Source organism: Cyprinus carpio, chromosome B24 (genome assembly GCF_018340385.1).
Source record: "Cyprinus carpio isolate SPL01 chromosome B24, ASM1834038v1, whole genome shotgun sequence".
In the NCBI taxonomy this organism is placed as follows: domain Eukaryota; kingdom Metazoa; phylum Chordata; class Actinopteri; order Cypriniformes; family Cyprinidae; genus Cyprinus; species Cyprinus carpio.
In genome coordinates, this window is record NC_056620.1 from 9408790 (window position 1) to 9430343 (window position 21554).

The following is a 21554-nucleotide window of genomic DNA, read 5'->3' on the forward strand; positions in this document are numbered from 1 at the left end:
TGGTGGAGTGATAACTTCTGCTAATTAAATATTTAGAAATCAGTTAATGTCAGATTATTGCTGTGAACTGTTCTATGCTGTTTGCGAATGTTCATTAGAACTATGGATTCGGGAAACACCATATTGTTGAACTATGTTGGTAATGGTGAAACTTGCAACTACAGATGGTGAACTATGTTTCTGGGAAACGCACCTCAGGTAAGCTACCATGCTAAAGCTGGAAGTAACACCAAACTTTCCCCTACATAAAAAAAATAAATAAAAATTAACATGAAAGATTTTTTTTAAACAATGTTAGCATTCCATTTGAGCCAATACAAACATTTACATTTCATATGTAATGGTCGAGTGGGCTTCATAGTATATAGTATGCTATTAGGTAATACTAGATGGTTGAGTACACAGTGTTTAATATATATATAAGTCTAAAGTTCTCTTCTGTGTCTAATGGCACTTTTCCACCGCATGGTACGACTCGGCTTGGCCCGGCTCAGTACGGTACGGTACGGCTTGGCACGGTTTGTGTTTCCACTGCAGTTTAGTATCGCTTTAGAGTGGGCGGGATTATTTACATGTTGTTATAGTTGCGCCACCTCTACTACCACGACTCCTAAAAAGACCTTTTTCATTCCGCGTCGCCCCATCAATCTCTGGCTGGATCCGCTCCTCTGCTATCAACGAGAGGAACGTCTGTACTTCAGCAACAGACAACAAAACTTTTTGGTTGTTAAAAAGGTGCCCTTGTTCAAAACAGTTGTGTTCAATACTTCGCTAGCTGTGCTGTTTTAAATATAGTGGTTCTTTTGTGTTTGTGACGCAAGTTCAGTGTAGCGATGATTCTCTCCGGCCAATACATGATCAGTAGAGTTTACACGTCACGTTTTGGTAATGGTACGGTTCACTTGGAACCTCAACCGAGGTGGTACTAAAAAAAGTACCAGGTACCAGGTACTGTACCCAGTGGAAAACCACCAAAAAGTGAACCGTGCCGTGCTGTACAATGCAGTGGAAAAGCGCTATAAAAGGCCCACAACCTTCAGTGACTCATTTCACTCTCTTGATGTGTGTTTTCCAAACAGCCTCTTCTATCTGAGCAGCACTGCAGCCTTGACAAACACTTCCTGTCCTTAAGATTGTGTATCAGTGGAAACGATCCAAACAATGAAACCTTACAACACTCTAGATTTCACTAAGAGGAGCTTGCAGTCCTCCAGTAGTCTTGAATAGTCTGCTACTTCTCAGATGGGTGGGTGCGGGGATTTTTTTTTTCTCTGGTTTGCACTCAGAGAGAAAGTCAAAGAGAGAGAATGAGCAAGAACTTTTTAATATTACAGCTCTCAAGCTGTTATATTGCTCTTTTTATATATTTCTCCACTACCTCCACTCTCTCGTCAAGTCCAGGAGGCATTCAGTTATAATGTACAGGACTCATCAAAGCCATTCAAAGTCATTTCACATGTTCTGATTAGAAATAGCCATGAAACAAATAACAAACGGAGCATAGTGAAAGGGTTTTTTTTTTTAGATTCTTCAGGTCACTAAGGGATAGTTTGAATTTATGCAATGCTCTCGATTCCTGGCATTTTTAAACACAGGATCATAAATTAGATGTCTAAATCTAAATTTCTATCTAGTAACTTTTCAAAGTAATGTTTGAAATTAATGTTCTCAAAATCCTAAAGGAATGAACAGGATTTCTAATGGAATCTCTATCATAATTTGGAACCAGTTTAAAGGAATCAAATAGGTATCTGCTAAGACTCAAATAAGAACTCGATGTTCTATGAAATTAACCAAATAAATTGGGTATAAAATTTGAGTTTATCTTATTTGATTCTCTGAGGATATTTTAGAATTGGTTCCGAATTGTAAAAGAAATCCCATTTGTTTGACTAGTACTACTTTAGTCATGACATTTAACCGAGAATAGCATTTTATACATACACACACAGCAAGGTTGTTTCTCTCCACTATAATGTCACAGACAAATGCCTTGCATTAGAGCAGAAATTACAACAGCAGAAAATGTAGCAACACAAGCAAGAATGACTTAAATGTTCACTCAGGGTTTTAAAGGTTATGAGACCGTGATGAGATATGAAACAGCTGTTCTCGTTCAAGTTTTCTGATAAGCTTCATTCAGCAGAAAGACACTGCTGTCACTGGAAGCGTACATCAGCAAAGATCAAAATCAGTAATGAACAGAGGAGTAGGATGTGTCAGTGGGAAAATTGTGTCACCCCCTTAATTTAGCAAACAACAAACAAGCCAAACACTGCAAAAAATAGCATGCATTTTGAAAATAATTTTAGTTGTTAGTGGGTTAATGTGTCAAATGCTTCATGTTAAGCTAATAGATAGTAATAGCTACTAAACTTTGCCTCCAAATCCAGGAATTCAAGTTCACTACATTTAAATATTAATACTAAAGTTGAATAGGTTGTCTGGGCTGATTTGTGAAAATGAAAACAAAAATGGCAAAGAAATGGTTAAATAAGACTTTAGAATTGGACTTTTGCATGGTCATAATTTATTGTAAATGTTCATATTTTTTATTGTAAATCATTTAGGCTACATAATTCCCCAGTGTTACCCTTAATATGACCCAGCTTAACACTGGTATGGGGCAAGCTGTGACACTGGACCTCTTTAAAAAAAAATCTTAATTTTATCGCATAACAGCATTCTAAAACTAAAAATATCGCATTCATTTTTGTCTTGAGACCAACTTAAGTAAAAAGTGGCACAGCTTAACCCACGGTCCTCTAAACTTTAAACTGTGCGCCAAAACCAAGTGTACTGCCTACCTAGACTGCCTTTTTGGGCATCATTATGAGTGTTTGTATATTCGCTCAGCGCCTCCGATGACCAAAAAGACTGACTAGGTAGTCTGCACACTAGATTTTGAGGCACAGCTGGGGGGACAAGAAAACTCCGAAATCTTACTGCTAATTTTCGGGCTGGCTTTGCGCTCGCTGGTAGATTGAAGATCCGCGAACTGGACCCGGTGTCCGGACATCTTCTGCACCTCTCCAGACTGCTCGACCCTGGCCAGAAATCCGCAAAACTTTCGCTTATTTCCCACTTCCGTCTGGCTGAAAACACATGGAGCTCTGAGTCTGTGTATGCGCTATGGATGTATGGCCAGAGGACACAAACTCCTTCATGAGAGGAGAGAGACAGAGGGAGGGCGAGAAAACGAGGGGGTTTTCAGCCCAAAAAGTAAATAAATAAATAAGAAAGGAACTTAAAGTCCACACGACTGCAGAATTACGTCATTCCAATTTAAAGCAGATTGTTCTGAAAGAGAGATTTTGCGGTGTAAGCTTATTTATGCATATTTTACCACACATTTAAAACAATGTGCTTTCTTCAACATAATCAATAAGCTATGATCTAATATTATATAAGCAAAAACCATGGGCGTTTAGCTAACTGAGAAAATGTCATACTCCTTGAGCTTTTGCAGTATCGATGCAGAATGCACAAACTGACCAACTGTTTAGCTAACGTTTATTAGACCCCTAAACGAAATAAAAACTATTAAAAATAGTGGGTTGATTAGTTGGACTTACTGGTAACTATACAGTATCATAAGATGAAAACACGCTCCATCTCACACATAAACAGTGTCATGTGGGTTTGCGTTCTGTCGCATGATACGAACGATGCACTATAAAAAGCTGCATGATTTCTGAGGCGCTACTCTGTTAAAGAGCGCCCTGGCTTATACTGCCATCTAGTGTCTGACACAGAAACCATTAAAATCTCTGAATATAGATTAGAGAAGGGGAAGATGCAATTCTTTCATAGATAAAGTCTGTACTCGCATGTTATGTGGACACCAGCGTTATATTAGATAACTCAAATTAAAATAATTAAAAAAAACTTTTTCATAAAATATTTTGTTACTAATTGGCATTTTATATTTTTACAATAATAAAAATTTTTTTGTTGTTTTATTTCGGCTAGTTTCCAAAGCAACAATTATTAGTTTCATTTAGACCTACTTTACCTTGATGTACAAAAAAACTGAAAATGGATAAAATTAAAAAGGAACAAAAAAGGTTTAATTAAAACAGAAAAACTAATTATAACAATACATATATACTTTGTGCGTGTGTGTGTATAGATAGATAGATAGATAGATAGATACACACACACACACACACACACACACACATACACACACACACATATATATATATATATATATATATATATATATATATATATATATACAGGTGCTTCTCAATAAATTAGAATGTCGTGGAAAAGTTCATTTATTTCAGTAATTCAACTCAAATTGTGAAACTTGTGTTTTAAATAAATTCAGTGCACACAGACTGAAATATTTTAAGTCTTTGGTTCTTTTAATTGTGATGATTTTGGCTCACATTTAACAAAAACCCACTAATTCACTATCTCAACAAATTTGAATATAGTGACATGCCAATCAGCTAATCAACTCAGAACACCTGCAAAGGTTTCTGAGCCTTCAAAATGGTCTCTCAGTTTGATTCACTAGGCTACACAATCATGGGGAAGACTGCTGATCTCCAGTTGTCCAGAACACAATCACTGACACCCTTCACAAGGAGGGTAAGCCACAAACATTCATTGTCAAAGAAGCTGGCTGTTCACAGAGTGCTGTATCCAAGCATGTTAACAGAAAGTTGAGTGGAAGGAAAAAGTGTGGAAGAAAAAGATGCACAACCAACCAAGATAATCGCAGCCTTTGAGTGGTTGTCAAGCAAAATCGATTCAAGAATTTGAGTGAACTTCACAAGGAATGGGACTGAGGCTGGGTTCAAGACAGGGTCAAGAGCCACCACACACAGACGTGTCAAGGAATTTGTCTACAGAATCTTGAGCCACTCCTGAACCAAATACAATGTCAGAGGCGTCTTACCTGGGCTAAGGAGTAGAAGAACTGTACTGTTTGCCCAGTGGTCCAAAGTCCTCTTTTCAGATGAGAGCAAGTTTTGTATTTCATTTGGAAACCAAGGTCCTAGAGTCTGGAGGAAGGGTGGAGAAGCTCATAGCCCAAGTTGCTTGAAGTTCAGTGTTAAGTTTCTATAGTCTGTGATGATTTGGGGTGCAATGTCATCTGCTGGTGTTGGTCCATTGTGTTTTTGAAAACCAAAAATCACTGCACCCCGTTTACCAAGAAATTTTTTTAGCACTTCATGCTTCCTTCTGCTGACCAGCTTTTTGAAGATGCTGATTTCATTTTCCAGCAGGATTTGGCACCTGCCCACACTGCCAAAAGCACCAAAAGTTGGTTAAATGACCATGGTGTTGGTGTGCTTGACTGGCCAGCAAACTCCCCAGACCTGAACCCCAGAGAGAATCTATGGCGTATTGTTCGTTTAATACACGAGTTTCACAATTTGAGTTGAATTACTGAAATGAACTTTTATACAACATTCTAATTTGTCTCTCTCTCTCTCTGTGTGTGTGTGTGTGTGTGTGTGTGTGTGTGTGTGTGTGTGTACTGTATATAAACTAGCAGCATGTCAGTGATACTAATATACTGATTTGAAACTAAAATAACACTGGTGGATAAGTGGTCAATACAATACAAAAGATAGGAAAAGAAAACAAAATAAAGAAAGAATTCCTATATATAAAAGTCTATATATAAAAGAACATGGTAAGATATTTACAGATTATTGCACATATCACAAAACACGGAGGTCATCTTGTTCTAAATAAACCTCCTGGATATATGTAGTAAAATAAGTAAATGTACTAAAAAGTCACTGCATACAGTAATATTTGGGCTTGACCAGTTATTTTGTGAAGTGCAGGCCACATGAGGCAACATTATGATGTGAACTCAATAATTTTATAATAGTGCCTCTGTGTTGCCTACTGCCAAAAAGTTATATAAATAGCTAAGCTTCATCTGTTGTAATACCAGATTGTGCCGCCCCTTATACAACAGTAAGACCCCTATCTCCCCCTTAGAGGAGCCACTTTAAATAGAGATAACCACACTGAGGTCAGTCTTCAGAGCAGTCTATGAGAACATGCTCTCACAACACTGACATGAGATCACTCTCTCCTCTCATTCCTACACGTTTATGTCATTTTTTTTTCACAAGGTGCCGTGTCTGTAAAGGTTTACATTTATGTAAAAGCCATGTTCTGGGAATAAAGAAAAATTCTTAAAGACTTTTACAGATGTTACAACCAGATGTCCAACCTTGTCCTTGTTGGTAATAAACTCTACAGTGTATATTGAGATACAACTGGGTGTTTAAATCTTTATGATGTTGTTAAAGGTAAAAAATAAATAAATAAGTAAATAAATAAAAAATCGATCATTTACTTACCCCAATGTTACAAACCTGTATGACATTTTTCTAATACAATAGAAGATATTTTGAAAAACGTGTTGTTGTTTTGGTCTACATACTATGGTCAAAGAGGTCCAAAACAACACTGGACCCCGACTTTCATTGTATAGACAGAAATATCCTTCAAAATATCTTGTTTTCCACAGATGAATTATCGTCATACAAAGTGCAACTTGTCAAATCTAAGTCGAGTTCAAGTCTGGAACGTATCCGACTCAGAGTTCAAGTCTCAAGTATCTAAAATCTACAGGTTTAGAACAACATGAGGGTGAGTAAATATATAAAACATATATAATATATATATATATATATATATTATATATATATATATATATATATATAATATATATATATATATGTTTTTTTTTCTTTTTTCAGCTAGTTGCTCTGACTATATTTAGTTAAAAATTTAATTACTACAATATTTATTTTAGTACTTAATTTTTAAACTATATATATATACAGAGCTGGGTAGTAACGGATTACATGTAATCTGGATTACGTAATCAGATTCCAAAACTCAAGTAATTGTAATTAGAGTAAACTACTTTTTAAAATACTCGTAATCAAACTACAGTTACTTTTTTTATGGATTACATGATTACATATTATTTACACAATGGTAATAAGTCGTTCACAATTCATTGATTATCCTAAGTTTACTTTTTTTAACGTTTATATTTTTCCTATTAAACCTGCCACTTATATACGTTCGTGATTCTTCAAGTTTTTCTGGCTGAGAGGGAGAGGGGTGTCAGAATCGCGCTCAGAAGAAATGGGTAACAAGATAATGGAAAATGGAGGGGAACACAGCCTTTGATCACTGGACGTACATACATGATTTAATTTTTTTAAAAAAGACACGGGAAAAATGTCACTGTTCAATGTAAGCTCTGCCTACCACGAATTAATTTGCTGTCCATGGAAATCTTTGACCTAGTAAAGTTATTGCTGGGAATTTCATGTTTTTTAATATATTTTTTGTAATGTTGATTTTTCTTTATTGTTACTACCTTATGCACTTCCAAGTGTTTTGAGATGAAATATTTGACCTAGAAATGGTCTTTAATATATATATTAGCAATGTTATTGTGAGTTTTGTGTTCTTTAATATTAATTTTTGTAATGTTGTTATTGTTTGTCTTTAACTCATTTTTACTATGCACTTAAATGTTTTGAGCAAGGTACCTTAGTGTTAGTATTTTTCAATTATTAACTGTCCATACATTGCACTTGAAAAAGAAGCAATTGTGGCTCTTGTTGGTGAATTAAATATATTTTTTGGAATATATTTTTTTCTTTGTATCTGTCAAAATAGTAAAAGATTAGGCTAATTCAATATATTACATTACATTTACATTTAGTCATTTAGCAGACGCTTTTATCCAAAGCGACTTACAAATGTGGACAATGGAAGAAATCAAAAACAAAAAAAAGCAATGATATACAAGTGTTATAAAAAGTCTCAGTTATCCTAAACGCAGTACACATAGCAAGGGCTTTTAAATAATATAATAAATAAAAAGAAAACAGAAAGAATACAAAAAGAATAGAGCAAGCTTGTGTTAGTTAGTTAGTGTTATGTGATATCAAATAAAGGTTAGCACAAATGTAATCTAAATGTAATCCAAAAGTAATCAGATTACGTTACCAAAATGTGTAATCTAAGAGATTATATTACTGACTACAAATTTTGTCATGTAATCTGTAATCAGTAACTGATTACAATTCATAAGTATCTACCCAGCTCTGTAATATATATATATATATATAGATAATATATATATATAATATATATATATATATAATATATATATATCTATATATTATATATAAATGTATATTTTAAAACAAATATATAAATTTAATGAAGAAAAAAAACTAATAAAAATGACAAAAACCAAAATAAACCTGACCAAAATTTAAAGAAAAACTGAAAATATCGAATCAATTCAAAATATTAACAAAAACTTTAAGAGTGTATATCAATGATACTACAGTAAAACTGTTTCAAAAGAATTTATTCAAAATACATATTTGCAAAATAGATTTCAGGCACTTGAACATTAAAGAACCATATAACACAACAGTGCAGGTAATGGACTTAAAAAAAAAAAAAAAACCTTTAACACATAAACATTAACAAGAACTGCTGGAAATGTTTGTATAAGTGCAACATATTCCATTCAGGTGGATGAACAGTTCTGCATAACAAGTTACAAATCTATTTATAGGAAAAAAATATATATACAAACAAGACTTAAACTTCTGTAGACAAACATGCAATGAAGGCTAAGAAACATTCGCTCAGACCCAGTCCTTATTTTACATATCGCACCACAAATCATCTTGTGCACTGCACTTCAACACATTTATGGAAAAAATGAAGACACACAAGAATAGAACTGTAATAAATTAAGGCATTATTTAATCACTTGAGGAATCAAAGTGCAATCCATTTGGAAACATCAGAATGAGTTACAGTATTCCCAGGTACATTTTCCAATTGAGTCCGTCGCTTTCAGTGCAGGCCGTTCTGCTCAATGTACATTTTGGAAAGGGATGCCGCCATGGATTTCGCCAACTCCTCGTCCCTTTTGCGCTGTACCTGGGTGTGATGGCACCAGTCATCATACTCCGGGTTGGGCTGGCAGCTGTCCAGCAGCACATCATAATGACCGTTACTGAGCCAGCTTAACCATACAGCCGGTTTAGACAAGTCCTCTTCACCCAGGTAGTGCAGTGTGGTTGTTGTCGTTGGGCTTTCCACACTACCCCCAGTGGTCAAGTAGATATTCACATTTAGCATCTGACTCATGGCCAACAGCTCCGGATAGCCAGCCCATGTGCCGTCCTGCGCCGCGTTGATCAGAAACTCCCCGACGTCACCTTCGATTATGGGGTTGAACTCCTCCAGGTGGTCGGCGATGTGGTGCATGGTTTGCTCTCTCAGCTCCTTGTGCATTGACTGGTCTCCATAAGCTGCCTTGGAAACGGCACGGTACAGGCAGTTCCCATCTGGGATGATGTGAAAGCGGTATTTCTGCCTGTCGTGGAGGTATTTGTTCTGTTTCTCCACTTCGGCCAGGTAACGGGTAACCTTGTTATCGACGGCGCTTTTGTTGGGTGTCGCAGTGGGCTCCTGAAGGATGTGCAGCTCGAAGACTGGATTATCATCTTCAACACTTTCCTGCCTTTCTGGGTCTTTAAGACTTTCATATGAATCAGATGAGGGTTTTTGTACACTTCCAAAAGTTCTGGAGGGTGTGGCATCACTTTGCAAACATTTTTCGAGTCTCCTCTCACAAACTCTGTAACTGTCATTATCTAAAAACCTATCGTAGTGAATTGAATTTTTCTCACTTATCTCATCGCTGTCATCCCCAAAAACGTCTCTTCTGGGGTCTAACTCTGAGACAGAATCAGAGTGGCGATGATCATCTCCGTTGGCTGCGTAAGAAACTCGGTTGTAGTGCGTCTCCAGAGGTTTACGGTTTGTGCGCGGCTCCTTCACGATGTGAACGGGCACAGATCTCTCCACGCCATCCGGTCGCGTAATGATAATCTCCGCGGTAGAAGTGTAGAAAACCGGCCTCATCGAGGTGGCCTCATAACATGAAAACGCAGGCATGTTCGCGTCAGTCTGTCCCCCTCGAGACAAATATTCCGTGTGTGCTTCTGTGGCGCTTCCGTTAACGGCGTTTCCGACCACCTCCAAAGAGCTGGAATTTGTCGTTGGTGCGTTATTGGCGACGCTGGTGAGAGTTACGGAAACTTTTCGAGAGGCGCCGGGGTAGTGTGTTAACGCGCTGCTGTACAAGTGCATTTTCAACGACCTCCCTTTATACAATACGTCTTTGGCCTCGTTGTTACCGAATGATGACAACACGGTCCAAAAATACTCCCTGTCATCAATAGCAGCGAATGTGTAGGGCGCGTTTCCATGGATCCTCGTTCCCCGCTGCTACAGAGTTTTCTTGCGTCAGCCCCAAAGCAAGCCTAATTTTAGCCCGAGCACTGGTGGTAACCGGACCCCCCGGTCTCTGACACACCGCCCGAGCCGAGGAGACGACCCGCAGCTCGCGGGAATGCGAAAGATGTGATGTGTCACTGGGACTCTCGGCGTTTCTCTCGCTTCTGTCCGTGTTTACGCTAGCGCGCGCGTCAGGGCGGCGTCGCCAGATTGGAATGCGTGCAGCTTGCCAAGAGGCCGCGGGTTCCCATACAGCTCTGCGGACCACACTGCTTCTCAACAGCGAGGAAGTCCCGCCTCACACAAAACTTCATTGGTCCTACTTTATCAAGAAGAGTTGGCTAGGAATCGCATTAATCATATTAAAGACTTTTCTAAGAAATGTACGTCACGTCGACGCGACATCAAACCAAAGCTTCAATCCAATAAGTTTTTTTTTTTTTTCTTCATAAAAGGCAAGCAAATAATTTTCTCGTTGTACTCTTCATCTCCTGTTTTTCCTTATATGGTTTTAAACATCCATTTGACACTATGAGTTCCAGAATTGTGAACATTTTGCTACACACACTTATCCACTAATCCCAGAGTTCCTGAACATTCTGACTCATGACATCATATTCTGCAAGGAGAGTCTCAACACAGTATTACTGCACCTGTTCTGAGAATTAGTCATTCGTTTTTTAGTGGCTCATCTATCTATCTATCTATCTATCTTTGTTTTTTTTTTTATTGTCTATTTTTTTTTTTCATCTATCTATCTATCTATCTATCTGTATGCCTGCCTGCGTGCCTGCCTGTCTGTCTATATAAAAATTATTAGTATTACAGAGGAAATTATGTCAGTGGGCAGATCACCTTTAAATTGAAGGTCAGTTGAAACGACATGAGTTTTAAATAGCGTCCACATAACTCTCATACATCGTTCCACTGTGTTCTCAGTTTCACTGTGCTGACATGTGTCTCCATAAACTGAACTGGACGTCGGTATGGCCCTTTATGCTTGTGTTACTGAAGGGGAAAATATCTCATGTATCTCGAATATCTTCTGCAACCTTCCAAAAGACATCACTTAATACTCTATTTTATTTCATGCATAGAGTATATATGAACTGAATAAGGGTTACGCGACTTATTTATTTGGAATTCTTTACTTCATTTGGAATCAAAATATATCGATTTTTTTTTAAATATATCTTATTTCATCTGAAAAATGAAGACGTGTTTTTACCAATAGGTGGCAGGCAAATGCTTCTACGACACTTTTGTGCAAAACGTCTGCAGTTGCGCGATGTAACGCCAGGGGGAGCTTTTATTTATTGGTCTCTCTTCTTTATCGGATAACAGTAACACGCCTTTTTGACTGCGAGGAGTGTAACACGAATCAACACGATCTACAGTGAGCTGTCTCAGGGTTATGAGAAATCGTGAATCATCACGTTTTCTCAGATGCATTGCAGAGACAATCAACATAGAGACATTACCTCACCAAGTTTTAATCATTTCCTTTAACAAGGACGATGCTATGATAAGATTTTTGTTATAATATCCGATTTCTTTGTGTTGTAGGAATAACCTGTGCTCTTATCATCAGCAGTAAATTGAGAATTAAGGCCAGCCAGACGCACGCACGCCTCGCATGGAAAAGTCAACGACCTGACCTATATCCACAGACTCCAAATACAGCTCTCTAAAGCCTCTACCATGTGCTTCGGTGTTTTGACAAGCAGATCACGCTTGGTTTTGAAGGTCTGTGTCTGTACATATGTTTTGACACATATCTAATAATGTGAATGATGGCTACACTAACGTGCATGTGAGCACGATTTGCAAAAATCTGGACTGTTTTGGTTCAAGCGCCAAACTGGAACAACAACAGATGAACGTAGGGCTCCATACGCAAGAGAGATAATCAGCGTTAAGAATTCTGAGACTGCTGTGATTTGAATTAGGGACGCGTCACCAGGACAGCTGAAGAAACAAGCGATTCTTGCTTTACAACCATTTAATCCCAACGGTCAACTGGGAATCACGCAGGGCTGCGCCAACAGGAAGCATCACGCACGGTTTACAAATGGAGCTGCTGCGGAACCGAGAACTAATACTTATTCAGAATCAAAATGTTCCATTTTGTACATTTGTTCATGGCGTTCGAATTATTTAAAGGTTCTAGAACACTCGGAGCGCACATTTTATGACAGTGTTTTGTAATCAGCGCACAACCGCTACTAAATCTAAAGCGCCAGTGTAGCCCCGAATCATGACACTTTTGAATCGGTTCTTTTTTAATGAATTAAAAACATGTACAGCGCCTACCAGTATAGTCCGGTTTTCGAACCAATGATTCTAACGACTCGGATCTTTTTAGTGATTCACACAGATTTAACGTCCTGGTGAAATGAATCTGACTCTTTCTAGTGAATGAAAACACTTTATTGAATAAATCTGACTCACTCACCTGACAGCAAGTTATTACTTTCGCAACGTAAAATCAAATCGAAAAAAACAACAACAACTGTCACCTTGTTATTTGTAGGCCTACTGAAAACTCGCGAGATTAAATTACACATAATTTAAATACACATAGTAGCCCATGTTTTGTAGTAATCAGTGGAATCATATAAAAACAATAAAGCTTTGTTTATTTAGTATTTTTTATTTAGTATTAATACGGCCAACTCCCTAAATGCTTCCCCAAAATGGGAACCAAAATTAATACATTCGAATTCAGTCCCTACTGGCGTTCTTGCAACAGCATCATGGACATCTGTCACCTGAAATAAATGCCGCACTGCACCTGATAACAAATCAACACTATCCTGCAGTAACACAATTTTTGCCATATAAACACAAGTAACATCCAAACATCTCAGTGACAGAAAAACAAAGCTCCATAAAAATACTGTTTTGGAGTAGGGCGCCTAATGCTGATGAAAGCAGTCCCAAATATATCCCTGCCATGTGTCTGCCTCTTGGTAATGTTAGCCTACATTCATAATAAACCAGCTTCCTGTCTCTCTGCCGCAGTCATTAAAGGGAAACGTGCAGGAACTAGATCCAATTCAATGTCCAAAACACGTCTCCACAAACACATTCCGCTGGATCTTTCTCTATACACGTTTAAGATTCGGATCGGTTTGTCAAAAAAAGCCCTTTTTCTGTCTCTTTTTATCCTTTTTGTACGTCTGATGTCAGATTTTTCCCTCTTGCCCTCGGAGGGGGAGGATCTAACCGCGTTGAGTCACGCAGCTGTCAAAGATAGCTGTCACCCAGTTTCCACATCAAACACACTGAATGAGACGCGCAGCCTGTCCCAGGTACCCGACAATGTGTTGCGTCTCCGACAAATGAAAAACGCGCTCCGCGGCGATTCCTCGACAAAAAGAAGTATTTCGCTCGATACTTAGCAACAATCAGGAATAATACAGTTGTGTGTGATTAAAGCGAGGAAGAATCGACCTCCTTGTTGCCAACGTGAAAAGGGGAATTTTGACGGACATGAAGACCAAAAAGGGTATGTATCTTCGCGATATGGTCGATATATGTTAGATTTTTATTGGTGATTTTAACAACTGGATAGAACTTGTCGATGATGGTTGAACAGAAAATGTCTGGCATACTGCTATTGTTTTCCGCTGCAGACAAAACAGCCTTTTTCTCACCATGTGCTGGCGGGCTGTCACAACGAGCCGTTTCGCGTTACTAACGCGTTTTTATTCACAACATGAAAGCTTTTATTTTGTACAGACATGCTCATGTAATAGTCGTATTTATTTGAGGTGTTTCAGGAAGTCTACAACTATAACTTCAAATTGTCTCAAAGGTAACTCTTTCTAATGCGCGTTGTGCAGTAGGTATAAAATGCCTTCGTGTAATTGTTGAACGCCTTTGGCTTGGAAAAAAATGTTCACGCGCTCAGTTTCTCATAACACTGACTCAAGTTTTGTTATAGGAATATGAAGGGAACTTTCCAAGTGTCGTTTTTAGTTTGACGACTGCTCTTTTTTTTGCTTTCGCCGCATTTGAACATTGTGTAGCGGTCTAAAATGTGCAACAATAATTCCTGACCTCCTTTTGTGAAGTTTGTGTATTTCGCGCTGCTTCCTCGAGGCGACGCTTTCACATTCCCTCCGACCTCGTGTTTCTCACAGCACACAATAGAACCCGAGTTATTCTCTGTTATTAAGTTAATGTTTCTCATATATTATGGCTTCTAACCTTGTAGAGACTCGTGTCAGCTTTTCATATGTCACCTGACGTGATATTATAAGTTTTCATCTTGTGAAAAGTCGAAAAACCAGAGTTTGAAATGTCCCACAAGCGACATTCTTTTGTTCGGTCTTGAGATTTGCAACAGGTTCCCCTCCCCCCCATCCTCCTCCTCTTGTAGGCCAACTATAAAATTACTCTTCATCTTCATCATTTCGTTTTCTCACGCAACATTAAAGATAGATATGTAAGTGATTTCACTTGTTTCGTTTTTAGACAGTGTAGAGTCCCACGCGCTCGAGCTGAAGTTGGGGAAAGTTTTGTTTCACTTACAGAGTGCACATGAACTAAAAGTCCCCCAAACGTGTTATTGACAAACTAACCGGTTTATGATAAGTAGGAACAAATAATACTATTCAAGGCATAATTATAAGCAGGAGAAAGTTTTCAGATCAGCATTTAAAGGGGTAGTTTACCCAAAATCAAGTGTGTCATCATTACTCACCTTCATGTTATTCTAAACCTGCATGACTTTCTGTTTTCCACAAAAGGGGATGGTAGGCATTAGTTACACTCAGTCATGATTCACTTTTTTCATACTGTTAAAGTGAATAGTGAATCATGCTATTTTTCTATTAAACATCAGCTTTTGTGCTTCATAGAAAAAAATAATAATGCAGGTTTGAGTGTGAAAATAGGTTGACTGGCCCTTTAAGTGAGCTAAGTGCAAAACAGTGTCTTTAACCATAGTTTGTTCCAGTTTTTGTGAGCGTACATCCAGTATTTACAAAGGCACAATGAAACATTGACACCGTTTACAGTCTTTGTGACGCCTCCGCTCCAACCATGAATCACATGGCTTTGCTTGACAGCAGGGATGTGACACATCAGCTGCCACACACACACACTCTCTCTCTCAGACGCACGCTTATACATGCATACAGACGGCCAGGCGCTGTTGTGTAGCGTTCAGCGGTTGGCATTTTGGAGGGAGAGACAGTGTGTGTAGGATAGGGGGAGGAGAAGGGTCCTCAGCAGGGGTTGGGGGGTTGATGTTTGACTGGGTGTCTTTTGTCCTCCTTCACACACATGGGTACACACTGATTCCCAGCTTACTCGTTCCCTGAAACACACTCGTTCCCTGACTTTTACAAATACATTGCTTATACATAAACCTAACTTCATACTTTTTCTGGTTCTCGGAGCCTTCGTGTGCACATATAAAATGGATAATGTTGTAAAATTCATAGTTTTTAAATGGTAATATTTCACGTCTCATGATTACAGGTGTGTTGGCGATGTCCGGAAGTGAGACAGAGGACGAGGACAGTTTAGATGTGCCTCTTGACCTCTCTTCAAATGGAGGAGGGTCAGGGAAGAGGAAGAGGAGAGGAAACTTGCCCAAAGAGTCAGTACAGATACTCCGGGACTGGCTCTACCAACACCGCTACAATGCCTATCCATCAGAGCAGGAAAAAGCCCTGCTGTCCAAGCAGACCCATCTCTCCACACTACAGGTACAGAACGTTTTCAGAAAGTGTGTGTATGTGGCCTAGTACTGTCCAAGGAAACTAAAAAACACCCCAAACAAACAAAAGAAAAACTAAATGTCACCCAGCCAATCAGAATATACAAATTTTCAATGATTATGGAAAACTTGGATTATCAGGTAGTGTTAACATTCAGTCGGTATTTTTATATATATATATATATATATATATATGTATATATGGGTGTGTATATATGTGTGTAAAAAATCTTGTGTGTGTATTTATTTTGAATTTTTTTTTACAATCTTTTTTTTTTTTTTATTTTTTTTTTTTATTTTGTTTATTTTTTTTTTTGTTTTTTTTAAAATTTGTATTTATTTTATTTTTTTTATAATTCAGGCAACAACAACACTGTTACAAGGTCTAGAAAAATCTGAAAACAAAAATTATGTAGTGAAGATTTTTCTAGTTTTAGTTTGTTCTGAAGTATTTTAATCTCTTGAAATTGCATTTGTGAATGCTATATCTAAAACGCTGTATATAAAAAAAAAAAAAAAAAAAAAAATGTCATCTAAAATCATTGGCTAAAAGGTTTGGGAACCCTGAATAAAAAGGGTTTGAATGACCAAAAGCAGTTTCTGAAGTTATGCTTCAGAGAAGGCCTGAAGTTTCTCACGGCTGCTTGTTTCCGTCAAGAATGTGAAGGGGAATTTTTCAGTTTTCTGCTTTGTTGATCAGTAATCTATTTATATGCTTCACAGGAGAGCAGTTAGCCATCATTAATGTCTAGTTCAACTGACATGTGAACCGAAAGGTTCAATGTCATAACTAGCAGAGAGCCAAAAAATGTGTCAGAAGAAAGAAAGAGTCAGCTCTTTTTGCTAGCGCTAATGCGTTTAAGATTACACATTCTGTTCCTGCTGAGTTTTAGCGTCATATAAACAACACTTCCTGTGAATGCAGTCAATGGAGAGAATTCCTGTGGACAGATGAGTGAATTACTGTTTTGAGTCATCTGAGATGTGGCCACATTGAGAGAGAGAGAGAGAGGGAGGGAGAGAGAAAGAAAGAGAGAGAGACTTGCTCAGACACTGGGCCAGGAATTTCCCCTGCGCTCAGCCAGCTGTCTCACTAACAATAGGGAGACACAATACACACACATTAACATAGTGAAGACTACCAGGCTCAGGCGGACCGTTGGATACACAATACAGCCCCATTACCCAGAGAGCCAAAGAGGCTTCTCTTCTGAAGAGACTCGCTGGAAGACAATATAGGAACATTACCATACTGAGGACTGAATCTTGAAAACAGGCTCTTTAGATACTGAGAGAGAATAGTTAGAACTCAAGTTATTTCATTATAGCATTGTGACAAGTGTGTGTATTAGGAATGTATGCCAGAATAGAATTGTAAAAGGCAAAACAGCTTTGCTATCTTGTAGCAAGTGTACTAAGTTTAAATATACCAGGCTGAAAATGTAAAGTTTGAAATATAATTGGGATTGTTAACATTTACAGTATTGCCTGGGTGTGTACAACTACTTTTATTATCAAAACAGACAATAAAATAAAATAAAATCCAACATTAAGAATGAATTACACCTGTATAAAGAATTTTGATTTTTTTTATTTATTTATTTGATGGTCCTAGATGAATAGAGTTTATTTTAGATTTAAATCTCTGCACATTTTTAGTAAAACTTTCATGTAAACTATCAGTTGCCTGTGTTGCGCAATCTGCATTGACTAAAAAGGCCAACAGAGTTCAATTGTTGATATAAACTAAAGGTGTTAACACCCGGCTGCTACCTCACGGTAGTAATTGGCCTTTTGTGGAGATCCACACTGAAGTCAAGCGTTCACATGTGTTTTCTGTAGTCTGAAATGTTGGATTTGCATTAGAGTAGATCTCAACGCCCCTCAGGTGAGACTCACCAGAGCCATGAAAGATACAGCGCTATTAGCAAGATTAAGGCCTAAAGGCCTTAGGCCCAACAAAGAGCACAATTTGAGGGATAAAGGTAAACTGTTACTTAGGTGATTGAGAGAAATCCTCACCGCCGACTGCTTCCTGATTTCAACTGCCATCTCAGCTTTTTAAAAGAGGAAAAACAAAAAATAGAGTCAGTGAACCGTCACATGTTAACTCAATACAGCATCATGAATTTCCATTTTAAACTCAAGCGAGACAGTGTGCAAACAAAAAAAAAAAGTTTTTTAGGACTATAGGCTTTGAACTTTGGAAAATTAAGAAGTGGTAAAAGTTAGACAGAATGTGAGGTTACTTTTCCTTAGTCATATTTGGTTCCTTAAAAATTATTTACATTTGTTTATTTTAAATTAAAATGTAACTTTTTACCTATTTAATGTATCATAATTTAAGTTATTTTTTAATTACATTTAAAAAATAATTAATTTAATAATTAATTAAAACTTTTTTTTTTTTAAACAACATTTTCATTATTGGATTGTAGGACATAATGTATGTTATGGAAGTAAAAAAAAAATATTGTTAACAGAATAAAAATTTATGACAGTATGGTGGAGAAAATTTGTCATGTGATATCAATATATTATTGTATGTGATGTATCATAACAGGTGTGCAACTGGTTTATAAATGCCCGGCGACGACTCCTTCCCGAGATGCTCCGGAAAGACGGCAAGGACCCCAACCAGTTCACCATCTCGCGACGGGGCAGCAAGGGAGGCGAGATGCTCAGTGACAACTCCCAGTCCCCAAAACACGGTCTGCTCGCTAACGGAGAGGACCGCAACAGCTACGAACCCGGCTCACCTCACTCGACCAGCAACACGCCCACTTCTAACGGTTACCCCAAAAAGGCCCAGTCCCCCAAAACACCCCCCTCACCCGGACCTGTCATACCCAGACCCTCCGTCATCTGCCACACCACCATCACCACAGCCACGCAAGGCATCGGCACGTCGACGCGCCTTGGGGTGGAGGGGGCCACGGAGCTGCCGCTCACAGATGCGGCCGGCCTGTTCGGGTGTCGCGGGGAGGGGAACGTCAGCCCCCAGAGCGGCCTGTTCAACACCCCGCCGCCCACCCCGCCCGACCTCACCCAGGACTTCAGCGGCTTCCAGTTGCTGGTTGACGTGGCGCTGAAGAGGGCTGCAGAAATGGAGCTGCAGGCCAAACAGCTCCTCGCCTGAAGACAGAAAAGACGGAGGGATGAATGAAAAAGCTTCATCGATGTTTGTTTCTTGCCCCCCAAAACCGAACTCCACAGGGAGTTCAAAAAAACTTGACTGAGCAACAGAAAGCAAACAAGCATGGCCTGATCATTTCTATTTTTGGTAAATGTAAATCAAATTGATGAGGATTCCTTTATGTAAAGCATTTCAAGGTGCCTTGGCAAGTCAGTTCTTTCTTTTGTATTCCATTTATATGTAAATAAATAAGTATCTTTTCGTTTTGTACACAGGGGACCAAAACCAAACACAGTAATATGACTTCCTGTCTTTCCTTATTTTTTACAAGTAGACAAGCTCTTCTCCCATTCCTCATGAGTCTTTTTTTCTCGTTTTTAGAGATTCGGCTCAATGATTGTGGATTTTGCCTCATTTTTAGAGAACACGTCTGATATTCTGCCTCGTTTTTTTTGCACAAAATGGCAGGTCATCTCAGTATCTTATCAACTCTAGCTTTCTCTCCGACAGACTCTAATCACTACTGCACCGGGTCATTCTGTGTCTCATAGATGTTCAGTTTTTTGCATTGTTTTTTGTTGTAAAGTTTCTGATGCTTCTGATTCTTTTTTTCCTTTCATTACTCTTGAGGGATATTCAGATGTAGCAGAACTATAGTCTGAGATTTCCTCTGAATACTCAGTGTAGAAACGGCCAGTGAATGTGCCCACATACTCCCCACCCCAACCCTAAACACACACACACACACACACACACACACACACCTTGGACAAATGAGCTGGAAGAATGAACACTACATGAATTGTATTAAGTTTGTTTGTTTCTCTTTTTTTGGTTTATCAAGTTGAGACCACTTTCAGAGGATAAAAGAAAAGAATGGTTTTATGTCACCAAATATGTTGATTTCAAGGTTTTGGGACCTTAGACCAGTGCATTTACAGTAGCCAATGTGACATGATGCCCAATGATGTGACTTCTCTTCCTTACTGTGCAATGTATGTGGCAAACAGGGGTCACACGGTGTTTAAATAAAGTTTTGTTTTCTACAAATTGGGCGTTCATCTCCTTTCTTCAGCTTATTTTTAACTACATTGTCCTCTAAGTGTGTTCGTAGTAAGGTTCTTGCATTCAAGGTTGTTTTTTTACCTCTAAACAAAGAGTAGCATGGGAAAGCTTAGCCTTAAGATGACAGTTCTTTCCAGTAGTGTTTGAAAAATGAAATGGCATGTAAGGCCTGCCTGACAGAATAGGTGGAATGCTTCATTAAAGCAGAAGGCAGCATGAGCAGGTACATCCAAATGAGGTGATTTATACCGATTACACCGCCTTGACATCTCACACATATTAATGGCATGTTCCTACAGGCTATTGCTAAATCATACTGACATTCTTCTGTGTGTGTAAGCTTCACAAGAACACCAATTAGCATAATCCTGCATTTAATTAGCGGTAGCTAAAACCAGACGTCAACGATGGCGTCTGTGAGAGCGTGCATGTCTGTGTATCTGAGCACAGACAATAAAGACGGATTAGCAGGGACACGTCTGTCCTGGATATTCAATCACACTCGGTTAGACAGCTGTTCTTTACTTTAGACTTCTCACTGGGCCGAGATCCAAACAAACAACTCAAAGGGTCATTGGTCTAGCTGGCAACTAGTGATCAAAGTGATTAGCAGCTCAAAGCAGTTCATTAACCGAACACTTATATTTAAAAAGACATTACGTTCTATAATACTGAAGACTTTTGGATAGAATGGATGTCTCTCACACATTAGATGTTGTCTGGGTTTATCTGTGGGTGATGCCTGAAGGTGTCTACTAATAAGAGTCAAAGGAGATCTGTTTTCCTGCTAGTTAATAGTAGGAAAGTGTGTCAAAGGTATTAGGAAGTTTAAAATCAGCAAGATTGTGAGATATAAAGTCAAAACTGTGAGGAAAAAAGATATGCAAGTCAGCATTACATATCACAATTATGAGACGAAGACAAAAAAAAAAAGTTTAAAATTGTGATAGTCAACTTGTTGCAATTACAAGAAATAAAGACAACTATGATTTATCAATGTCACAATTGTGAGCTATTTATCTATTACGAGAAATAAAATGAAAGCTGTGATATATGATTTTATAATTGTGAGATGTCACAACAAGTGATGTAGTTATATGAAATTGTTGCAACTATGAGATAAAAATTGTGGGATATAAAGTCAGAACTGTGCGAAATAGTTGCAAGTGTGTAAAATAAAGTTACAACAGTCGCAATTACTTGAAATAAGGGAAATTGTGAGAAAACTCACAGTATATATAATACGAGAAATAAAATCACAGCTGTGATATATAAAGCTGT

The 21554-nt window shown here is 38.2% G+C and overlaps 3 protein-coding genes across 4 annotated transcripts in view; 1 reads left to right on the forward strand and 2 right to left on the reverse strand.

The window, feature by feature from the left end:
- LOC109063041 (sickle tail protein-like) overlaps window positions 1–3162 on the reverse strand; it is a 134962-nt gene extending 131800 nt beyond the window's left edge. Inside the window, exon 1 of the mRNA XM_042751818.1 lies at window positions 2947–3162. Coding sequence (XP_042607752.1) covers window positions 2947–3019 — 73 coding nt within the window. The 5' untranslated portion in view covers window positions 3020–3162. The remainder of the gene's footprint in view (window positions 1–2946) is intronic.
- Window positions 3163–8368: 5206 nt separating this feature from the next.
- On the reverse strand, window positions 8369–10708 carry LOC109049934 (OTU domain-containing protein 1-like). The gene has a single exon (XM_019067599.2). The coding sequence runs from the start codon at window positions 10189–10191 to the stop codon at window positions 8887–8889; it is 1305 nt and encodes a 434-aa protein (XP_018923144.2). The 5' UTR covers window positions 10192–10708; the 3' UTR covers window positions 8369–8886.
- A 2873-nt stretch (window positions 10709–13581) lies between these two features.
- LOC109049933 (homeobox protein TGIF1-like) lies at window positions 13582–20258 on the forward strand. Of its 2 annotated transcripts, none has more exons than XM_019067598.2 (3): window positions 13582–13849; window positions 15832–16061; window positions 18636–20258. In XM_019067598.2, the coding sequence occupies exons 1-3, from the start codon at window positions 13834–13836 to the stop codon at window positions 19209–19211; spliced, it is 822 nt and encodes a 273-aa protein (XP_018923143.2). In that variant the 5' UTR covers window positions 13582–13833; the 3' UTR covers window positions 19212–20258. The 2 variants fall into 2 exon arrangements, with proteins under 2 accessions (XP_018923143.2, XP_042607785.1); XM_042751851.1 differs by lacking the exon at window positions 13582–13849 and adding an exon at window positions 13887–14158.
- Window positions 20259–21554: the final 1296 nt, after the last annotated feature.

Coding starts and splice junctions, on each gene's coding strand:
- LOC109049934 (XM_019067599.2), bottom strand. CDS start 10,191: ATGCACTTGTACAGCAGCGCGTTAACACACTACCCCGGCGCCTCTCGA.
- LOC109049933 (XM_042751851.1), top strand. CDS start 13,999: ATGTGCTGGCGGGCTGTCACAACGAGCCGTTTCGCGTTACTAACGCGT. Junction 14,159..15,831: donor AACTTCAAATTGTCTCAAAG/GTAACTCTTTCT, acceptor TCATGATTACAG/GTGTGTTGGCGATGTCCGGA. Junction 16,062..18,635: donor CCCATCTCTCCACACTACAG/GTACAGAACGTT, acceptor GTATCATAACAG/GTGTGCAACTGGTTTATAAA.